The following is a 10,618-nucleotide window of genomic DNA, read 5'->3' as shown; positions in this document are numbered from 1 at the left end:
TATCATGCATGAATGCTTGAATGCCCCCCCCCCCCTTTGCCCTCAGAACAGCCTCAATTCGTCAGGGCATGGACTCAACAAGGTGTCAAGAAAGCGTTCCACAGGGATGCTGGCCCATGTTAACTCCCAATGATTCCCACAGTTGTGTCAAGTTGGCTGGATGTCCTTTGGGTGGTGGACCATTCTTGATTCACACGGGAAATCCAGAAGCGTTGCAGTTCTTGACACAAACCGGTGCGCCTGGCACCTACTACCGTACCCCTTCTAAAGCTACTTTAATCATTTGTCTTACCCATTCACCCTTTGAATGGCACACATACACAACAATCCATGTCTCATTTGTCTCAAGGCTTAAAAATCCTTCTTTTAGCTGTCTGGAATTTAACAAGTGACATCAAGGGATCATAGCTTTCACCTGGTAAGTCTATGTCATGGAAAGAGCAGGTGTTCCTAATGCTTTTTATACTCCGTGTACATCATAAAGGAAACAAGGACTGTTGAAATGGTTTTATTGTTGACTGTCACATTACTCATTTGTACAACTACATCTTGGATGGATTAACAGCTAAATAAAAATCACTGCACACATATATAAACATTTCCAAATGGTACTGTAGGCCTACACACTGTGAATTCCCTTTAGCTTGTAGGAGTCACATGACTATAAAAACATCAATAAACATGATGAGGTTCAACAGAAACATCAGTACACAATTATAAGCCAGTTATAAAATGTAGACATTGTGATGTGAAAGCTGGTGTTGACCTTGGAAGTCTGCCGCAATACCAATGATATTAGGCTTCTCTTTATGTGGGAAGGCCATACTCTAGCCCTATCAACGCATAACATGGCGACAAAAAACTCACAAATACTTTTTCAGACCCGTCCACAAGCCAAACGTCAAAAGAAAACAAAGTTTCAAAGTGCTGGGTGAACACCATTGAAATCAGTACACATACTGAAAAGAGGGCAAACAACAACTGAATAATCCCATCCACATCTGTTGTGAGGGATAGGAAGGGCCCCCCTGGAAGGCACCCAGAGAGCATAACAAACAGCCTCTCTACACACTCCCTCAGAACTTAGTCTAACACGTTTGGGTTGAGGTCCTGCCTGCGTTACATGGAAACAGAGAACTAGGTAGGCCATAACGATATGACACTCAATCTTATATAAGCACGTATGTCTTACTTCAAATGGCTTTCCCACTACTTACGTTGATAAAGATTCTATCTCACGTTTCGAAGAATTCGTTTGACATAACATTTCAGTTTTATGTACCTTGACTGATAACATCTACTGGTACATGGAAATATGTTATTATATTGGTTTCACAGTGTGAACACAATGTTATCACAGAGTGGTTGTGGTTGTTGTTGTTGTGTGGTTCCCTGAACTGTTAATTGTGAACACATCTCACCAGCAACGTATTGAGGTTTATGGTGTCTGCTGCCCTCTGGTGTCTAGCTTCTAGCAGCGCATCCAGCGTTCACTCACACTGAGCGGGTAGCCTTTGTCTACACTCAGTAGACCGTTCACACGCCAGTACTTGTCTCCCTTGAAGAAGAAGATGTTTCCGTTGGTCCAGGTAAAGGCAGCATCAGGGTTGGAGGGCACCCCAGTGAAGAGATTAGAGAGGGGTTTAGGGTACACATTGAGGTTACTGTGGCGCAGCTCATCCCACTGCCAGTACCCTGTACCCTGAGGAGAGGAACAACAGAGGACAAAGATGATTAGTACAAAGAGTATTTCATGCTGGGTATTTGGCATATTCATCATATTCAAGTGGGTAAAAATGCTACTGCTTCAATTTTTGTTGTCATTAATCTACTATAACAACTTACTGAATCCATAATGCTCAGTTGTCATTTGTAACAATTTTGAGTTTACTGGTTAAAAAGTATTGATATAAGTGTGCTGTCTTGTGTTGGGTTACCTTGAAAAAGACCAGCTTCTTATTCTTCTCTAAGTACAAAGCGGCATCAATATTAGGTGGGATGCGTTTGAGCTCTTTGGGGTACCCGTAGTCCAGGAGAAAACTGGTGTATCTCCACACTTTATCACCTGTGGTCAGAAACAGTTTTGGTGAGTCGGCTGAAATAAGGAGAGATAAACAGTAACACATTCACACATTCTGGGCCGGATCACTGTCAATCAATCACTTGTCAAGTATTACACAGTTCATACTATCGGTCTATCTTTAAAATCATCTCACTTTACCTCATTTGTTTGTTAAAACACAATACGTTTTAAAGTTAGAGAAAATATTACACCTTTAAAAAAGTATGTCTTGTTTGTTCTCTGAGAGTAAACAGCTGCGTTCAGGTTCCCAGGCAGTCCCGTCCACAGCCGGTCGATCTTCATGGGTGCATTGTGTCCCATGTCAGACACCGTCCACACATAATCACCACTGAAGGCAAATGTCTTCCTCCATGGACCTAATAAGGAGGAGCATGAAATAGAACACTGAAGGTCCAATCTCAACCTGTCAAATTCCATTGTCGTCTCAATTCCATTGCAGAGAGCAAAAATGTGGTTAGTTAAATCTATCAGAGTAAAAAATATTGCTACAATCTTGAATAGTGTAACGCTACAATTTGTGAGGCAGAAATAACAGCTTCCAAGGGAAACATGTACACTACAGTGAGCATCACCACTTTTGACTGTATATCGCTGGTCAGTATTGTGTGCAGACATCTTACCCAGCATGATGGCATCCAGCTTGGCAGTGCAGGGGTCTGGGATGTCTCCCTTAGCACCAGGGGGGCTGTATGTGGGGAGTACCACGGTGGGCTCAATTGTAACACTTGTATCACGTTTACCTAAAACAGATTATTAGACAATGGATTTGAGGGAGGATGAGAGCAGTACCGGTGATGTGTAACATATAGCTTTCTGAGAAGGGTGTACTGTTTTTCAAGTGAAAAAGTCCAAAAACATTGGTACCAGACCAGCCCAGGCTCTACTCACCATACATAGCCTGGATGCCTTTCACGTCATCAAAATGCAGACGGAAGTTGTTACGGTAACCGGTGTAGAGAGGGGCCATGAGAGCACTTCTGTACTGGGAGTGGCCCAAGCCCAAGGCGTGGCCTATCTCATGGGCAGCGATGATACGCAGGTTAATGCCATAGAACTTGCCCTCTGTCCAAAACTCATCCTCGTCAAAATGAACAATGCCTGACTCTGGGGGTTCAGCATGGGCCAGCACGTGACCTACGAAATAAATGTTTTTTAAATTTTAATTACGCTATATTTCAATGGCAATTAATAAGTATCAGCAGTGAAACATGGGGTACTTAACTACTGTATGTTTGGTGTGTGTGTGTGTGTGTGTGCGTGTGTTAGGCTGAGATTCAAGCCGATCGCGCTTGTAGACAACCCAGCTTTTAAAGGCAACAATGTGACAGCGTTCGCGGAGATTGCATTTAAGGTAAACACTGCAGATGTCAGCTCAATTAGAATTCACCTTTAAAATGTCAAGCATGCTATAATGTGGATCTAGCGAAGATCAGCATTAATCCCGGTCCTAAAACTACAGTAACTCCAACCCAACTGTATCCGACCCATAGGCACACTCACCCCGTCCATCAAAAGGCACGGCACAAGTGGCATCTTTCGCATGGAATGAGATCCTGATGTCGGCTCGTCCATACTCAACCTCGCGGAAGCTCAGGGGAGCCACGTCGCTCCAGTACTTAAAGGCAGAGCGGATCGCCCTCTTTGTCTCACTCTTTGGCATGTCTGGAGTGTAGTTGTAGATTCGCCAGGTCAGGTTTCTCTTGCGCCAGTAACCTAAAGAAGAAAAAACATGCATTTACCATAAACACAGGTCTAGACTTGAAACCACATTGTGTAGGTGAAGATCATTCTTATTAAGTTTTATGTCCCAACCCACCATCTGGGAAACACTGGTTCATCCCACCCCCACATACAATATCCTCTCCACACTCACCCAGCACTCTGTACTTTAGGGTTTTCTGGTTGAAGGTGTCCTCTATGCCACAGCGAGGCTGTCTCATCATCTCTAGGGTGGCCTTGTCAATCACTCCATTGACAGGCAGGCCTGTCACTCTCTGGAAGACCCTGGGGAAAGGAAGGACTGAAATCTCCAATAGCAGATGCAGCATGTGCATACTTTAAATGTAAGGCAAGGAAACATTTCCTGCCAATGGGAAATGTTATGCTAAAGAACTGCATTGATTGTGGTGCATGTGTCAATGTGTCTTGCAAAAAGCTATAGAACAGAGCTGTGTTTGGATCTGTATTCACAAAGGGACATTTAGAGTAAGTATGTTCAGATGTTTTGCTTGTTCAGGTTTGTTGGGGAAGAGGAATCACACATGTATGTTGTTGTTGTGTTCATAGACTGTAGGTTGTGTTGCTGAGGATCTACTTTACCTGAGAGCCTCAATGATATCTTCTGTCTGGATGCCCTTGTTCTGAGGATCCAGCGGAGTGTGCAGATAACCATACCTCTTCAGGTATGCCTGGTAACACAATAACCAGTGGGGATACAAGGGTTTACTTTAGACGTTTCAAAGTGATCCTATTCACCTCTTACACTGTGCAGGACAACAGCCACACGAGAAACAATGCTGGTTAAGTTGCAGAAAACCAGAAAGACGGTGAAAGCCATATGATAAGGTTACACATATGTCCCTTTTCATCACATATGCCGATACGGATGGTCCAGTTCATAGGCATTTCTGATCAAGTTTGTATTATGAGTGTGAACATCCACAATAATGCTGAGTATTCAGAAGTTGCAATGTAATTCAAAGAATGAAGATAGATAATACTTCAAAAAGCTGGAAAATTCCTACCGTTGCTTCAGTCGCCTCCATCCTCCTGTCCATCACTCCGGTCATTACGCACAGCACTAGCACCGTGAGCACCGTCAGCTGCAGAAGGTAACCCATTTCGCAAAACGTCTATGCTGGAAAAACTGCTGTAACCGTTACGAAAAGCAAGCAAATATGAAGTCCGTAACACACTTTGCAGGACGCTCTTGTCTTAATTACTTGTAAAAAAATATATATACTTATTAAACATTACTTATGAAAAAAATGTTTTTGTCGTTCATCGTTATCTGTTACTCTCCCAAAACTTTACTCTACTGGTTTTCTTCCGTGTGTTCTGGAGGCTTATAACTCAAGTGCTGAGTGAGTCAGCCCTGACCCACTGTGATGATCCATCTCTGAGGAATGAGCCTGGAGCAACGGGCGAAATGGTTTCACTTTGAAACAGTAAAATTCAGTGGTCGACCATTTTCCGAAGCTCTCCAACTCCCACACACCACGTGCCTCTTGCGTCTCATGAATAACACACATTGGCGGGAGACTTCAGCCTATTGGGCTATTTCCCACGGTAACTACGCGCTTCAAACGTCAATGAACGAGAGAAAAACGCAACGTTGCACATGGATTCCTGACACAGTCAGTGCTACCCGGAATCATTGGGATGTACCTACCGACAACCCCAACCTTAACCCCTACTCTTACCCTATCCTTAACCCTTGCCGTAGCCATTTTAAATGTCTACTTAAATGGGGTAAGGAAATCGCAAGGGTTCCTGTTAGCACTGGACCTTTTTCCCAACAGTGCTCACAAAGTAGACACATTTTACCACGTCATTGGCATAAAGAAGTTGTAACACTGCACAATTGGTCGCTAAGCAAAGCTTTTCCATAATACAGTTTCCCAAGCCCAACCAACTGTGTCAGCCAGGTGTCAGTGTGTGGTGGTTAAAATATAACCTTGCAGTATGTGATGGTGGTGGCCTAGGCCTATCAAGCACAATCCAAGACTTTGAATATACAATAATGAATAGGGTGAATTCGGGAAAGAGTGGGACATTATATAAACTGTGACAGCTTAATCCTGACGTGTTTATTTATTGGTCTGACAAGAGAACATCTAACCTATTATTACCCTTGCAGAGAAACCACATTATCAAAATCCCATCACTTTATTGGTGTGACATCATAGAGGAGGGCAGAGCAAGCTTCATCATAGAGGGGGGGCAGAGCAAGCTTCATCATAGAGGGGGGGCAAAGCAAGCTTCAAACAGGAAACTCACCCCGCAAAGCACACAGTAAGATCAGTGACATAGCTTTTTTTCTGTTTTGATGTAAAGGTTATAAAATTGTCATAAATAATGCACTGTGCCAAATTGTGATGTAATATTATGTTTAAAGGTGGTACAAATAGAATTTCTCCACTATGTGGAAGCTAGGGGAATTGCAACAGCAATAGGCTACATTCAAAACAAATACAATTGAGCCTTTTACTTTCAGTTTTGGTCCACCAGCTTCAAGCAGCTGTAAGAACTATATTTTTTGTTATTAAAAATATATTTAGATCATACAATGATTCCCTACACACTATTCAGTGATTGTTTTCTCACATAAAATGAAATTGATCGAACAGTGTAGAATTTTAGCAACAGGAAATGAAAGAGCGATTTCTACATCCCTGGTTTCCACTAGATAATACGGCCAAATAGTTTCCTATTTTGACAAAAGAAGCTGGCCCAGTGGGTGAAATTAATAGGCGAATATCACAGCCAATCACAACACTGGCGGGTAAGTAGTACTGTGAAACACGGCCTCCCGGGTGGTGCAGTGGTTACGGGCGCTGTACTGCAGCGCCAGCTGTGCCATCAGAGACCCTGGGTTCGCGCCCAGGCTCTGTCGTAACCGGGATGCACAATTGGCCTGGCGTTGTCCGGGTTAGGGAGGGCTTGGTCGGTAGGGATGTCTCATTGCACACCAGCGACTCCTGTGGCGGGTCGTGCGCAGTGCGCGCTTACCAAGGTTGCCAGGTGCACAGTGTTTCCTCCGACACATTGGTGCAGCTGGCTTCCGGGTTGGATGGTGCTGTGTTAAGAAGCATTCCGGCTAGGTTGGGTTGTGTATCGGAGGACGCATGACGTTCAACCTTCGTCTCTCCCGAGCCCGTATGGGAGTTGTAGCGATGAGACAAGATAGTAGCTACTACAACAATTGGACACTATGAAATTGGGGAGAAAAAGGGGTAAAATGGTTGGTAAAGCAACAACAAAAAAGAAGACAATTACAACATTTAAAGGTGCTACATGTTAATTTTGTTGTTGTTGTTGTTTTTACATTGTTCTCCCATCTCCACATGGCAGATATATTAATGTCCATAATATATCTGCAGTATTAGTTGAGTAATCTCTTGGAGTTTGCCAAAAGACACCTATAGGGACTATAGAAACTATAGAGACTATCTTGTCTCTCAGATCATGAAAACAAGATTCTCTGGTCTGATTAAACCAAGCACTCTTTGGCCTGAATGCCAAGCATCATGTCTGGAGGAAACCAGGCACCGCTCATCACCGGGCCAATACCATCCCTACGGTGAATCATGGTGGTGGAAGCATCATACTGTGGGGATGTTTTTCAGTGGCAGGGACTGGGAGAGGAGTCAGGATGGAGGGAAAGATGAACGGAGCAAAGTACAGAGAGGCCTTTGATGAAAACCTGGTCCAGAGTGCTCAGGACCTTTCACCTTCCAACAGGACAACGAGCCTAAGCACACAGCCAAGACAATGCAAGTATGGCTTCGGGACAAGTCTCTGAATGTCCTTGAGTGGCCCAGCCAGAGCCCGGACATCAACCCGCTCGAACATCTCTGGAGAGACCTGAAAATAGCTGTGCAGCAACATTCCCCATCTAACCTGACAGAGCTTGAGAGGATCTGCAGAGAAGAATGGGAGAAACTCCCCAAATACAGATGTGACAAGCTTGTAGCATCATACCCCAAAAGACTCAAGGCTGTAATCGCTGCCAAAGGTGCTTCAACAAAGTACTGAGTAAAGGGTCTGAATACTTATGTAAAGGTGATTTCAAGTTTTTATTTTTAATACATTTGCAAAAATGTCTAAAAACCTGTTTTTGCTTTGTCATTATGGATTATTGTGTGTAGATTCGTGAGGGATTATTTAAAAAAAAAAAAATTATGAAAATGTGGAAAAAGTCAAAGGGTCTGAATACGTTCCGAATGCACTGTATGTTGAATAGATGTCGAAAGAGGTTACAGAAGACGAAAATAGAAAAAGTGCCCACTTATTACGAATTCACCCTCAATGTTATTTTGGCTCAATATCATATTATGTCTTGAAGAGAAGTAGCCTATATGGGATAATATAATATAGCCTTTTTAGACCACATTAAAGTGCTCCTTTCAAGTGGCTGTGCAAGCAAGACCGTATTCAAGTCTAATCATTTGACCTCTGCAAGGTTAGTACGTTTTCCATCAGCCATCATAACTGCTTATATTTTGTGTTAAGCTTTGATACATTTGTCAAATCAAATTGTATTGGTCACATACACATGGTTAGTAGATGTTATTGCCAGTGTAGCGAAATGGTTGTGCTTCTAGTTCTGACAGTGCAGCAATATATAACATGTAATCTAACAATTCCTCAACAACTTCATAATACACACACATCTATGTAAAGGAATGGAATAAGAATATATACATATAAATGTATGGATGAGCAATGACAGAGTGGCATAGGCAAGATGCAGTAGATGGTATAAAATACAGTATATGCATTACATATATACATTTATGTTTGTAAGGTCATGGTCAATGTTTTCCTGCATTGATTTTTACACAGTCGTGGGGTCCTGTTGGCTTAAAGAGACACTGGAGAAATGCTGAAGTGAAGTACACACCATAGTTTCACTGCACAGCTGTACATTCCTCCGCATGCAACAAGGTGCCAATAGATACTAATGACCAAACCACAGAACTGTCTCAGGGACAGAAATGCAGTGCACTGGGTTTGAAGCCAGAGTGTGAGAATACCATTAACGTGCTGCTGATATACAATAAGTGGAAAAGCAAAAAACGTAGTCTTAGTTAGTTTATCATTCTGAATTGACAGCTTTTTATATATTTTTTGGTGTAGCTTTACATCCTCCTCCAACTTGTCAACATTATGAGGGCATGCTACAATAATGTTCAAAACCTCACACACCTTTCAAGGACGTACTCAGGTTGGCATTTCAGAAATCAGTTCTGCAGCTTAACAAAGAGATTCATTCACAATGTATTCGTTTGGTCCGCCTGCAGGCTTTCCAAGAAAAAGAGTCTGAACTTGAACTTGAACTCATTCTTCTTGAGTATGTGCTGTGTGCATGTACAGTAAGTACAATTTCAGCAACCAAATCATGATAACATTCCACAGCTGTTTGTTGGGAAACCTCAGTGGTTTATATCTTAGTCTTTGCTTCCTATTTTCTGATCATTAAAGCTATAGGGTTGGTTGTTTAGCAACCAAACCGACTGTGCGCAACTATGGTGAAAAACAGACGGGGTTGGCTTAGTAAAATAGATTGTTGAAAACATATACTATATTTAGTCTCCAATGTTTATTGAAACCATAAAAACATTTGCAATGAGCAATTGTTGTCTCTCAAAAACATTATTACAGTTGTTGGTTTGCTAGCTAGCAAATGTTTTGCCATATTAGCATAGAAGTGACAACAGTCAAAACACCTCAAAACAAGACATGGTATCAAGAACAAGCTAGAACTGGCTGAAATGAGCCATCTACGATTCCCCACATGGCAGCTTCTTGTCATTGTTGCCACTTATCCAGAATCACAACTACGCAGGAACTTCTGCCCCATTGAAACGCACGCACCGTTTTCGTGACATTGTCAGCAAACTCCTCTATAGCCCTCTCCCTTCCTTTACACTTAACATCATCCAGTCACTGATGAAATCGTACCATCAGAAATATTCACCCATATCTTAATAACCGCCAGAGGTCTTGGGGTTGTGATTTTTGAAAGACTCATCCTTTGAAGGAACGCAGCCACATGCTGCAGAACTGTATCTGTTTGATGTTTCTGGGGGTTCTGTGTGGATGTCCATCCATCATATTATTAACCAGGACTTGAATATGATTGAATAAGAAGGTTTGCTTTCTCAGGAACCAAACAAACTGTAACGGCCGTTGTTGGAAGAAGAGGAGGACCAAAGCTCAGCGTGGTATGTGTTCATGATGTAAATATTTAATGAATCAAACTGAACACTGAAATACAAAACAACAAAGTGAAAGAACGAAACGACAACGAAACAGTCCTGTCTGGTGAAGACACACAACAGAAAATAATCACCCACAACTCAAGAGTGAAAACAGGCTACCTAAGTATGGTTCTCAGTCAGGGACAACGATTGACAGCTGCCTCTGATTGAGAACCATGCCAGGCCAAACACAGAAATCCCAAATCATAGAAAAAATAACATAGACTGCCCACCCCAACTCACATCCTGACCATACTGAAACAAAGACAAAACAAAGGAACTATGGTCACTGACATAAACGTGACATAAACATATTTAATTTATTTTCCTTCGACCACACAATGGTTGAAACAACATCAAAACTAACACAATGTATCTAGGCTTGGTACCTGAAATGCATCTTCTTGCTTCTCTTCCCCTTGTGTATGTGTGGTAGTTATAGCGATATTGTGATTATTATGTCAACACAAGGGTTTGTCAGAGCTGGCACACACTGGGTCTGATAGTACAACAGCTGTTCTCTGTCCTTTCACAGTCCAGGGCAGCGAGA

General features: G+C 42.4%; 1 protein-coding gene across 1 annotated transcript; it reads right to left on the bottom strand.

Annotated features, from left to right (window-relative positions):
* Positions 1-492: 492 nt before the first annotated feature.
* mmp19 (matrix metallopeptidase 19) lies at positions 493-5,437 on the bottom strand. The gene is made up of 9 exons (XM_020488270.2): positions 4,828-5,437; positions 4,403-4,491; positions 3,957-4,087; positions 3,584-3,796; positions 2,972-3,217; positions 2,704-2,823; positions 2,275-2,439; positions 1,938-2,065; positions 493-1,702 (listed from the first exon to the last, which is right to left on the bottom strand). The coding sequence occupies exons 1-9, from the start codon at positions 4,921-4,923 to the stop codon at positions 1,472-1,474; spliced, it is 1,419 nt and encodes a 472-aa protein (XP_020343859.1). The 5' UTR covers positions 4,924-5,437; the 3' UTR covers positions 493-1,471.
* Between the last annotated feature and the right edge of the window lie 5,181 nt (positions 5,438-10,618).

Source organism: Oncorhynchus kisutch, linkage group LG1 (assembly GCF_002021735.2).
Source record: "Oncorhynchus kisutch isolate 150728-3 linkage group LG1, Okis_V2, whole genome shotgun sequence".
Lineage (NCBI taxonomy): Eukaryota > Metazoa > Chordata > Actinopteri > Salmoniformes > Salmonidae > Oncorhynchus > Oncorhynchus kisutch.
This window is presented reverse-complemented; position numbering and strand designations above follow the sequence as displayed.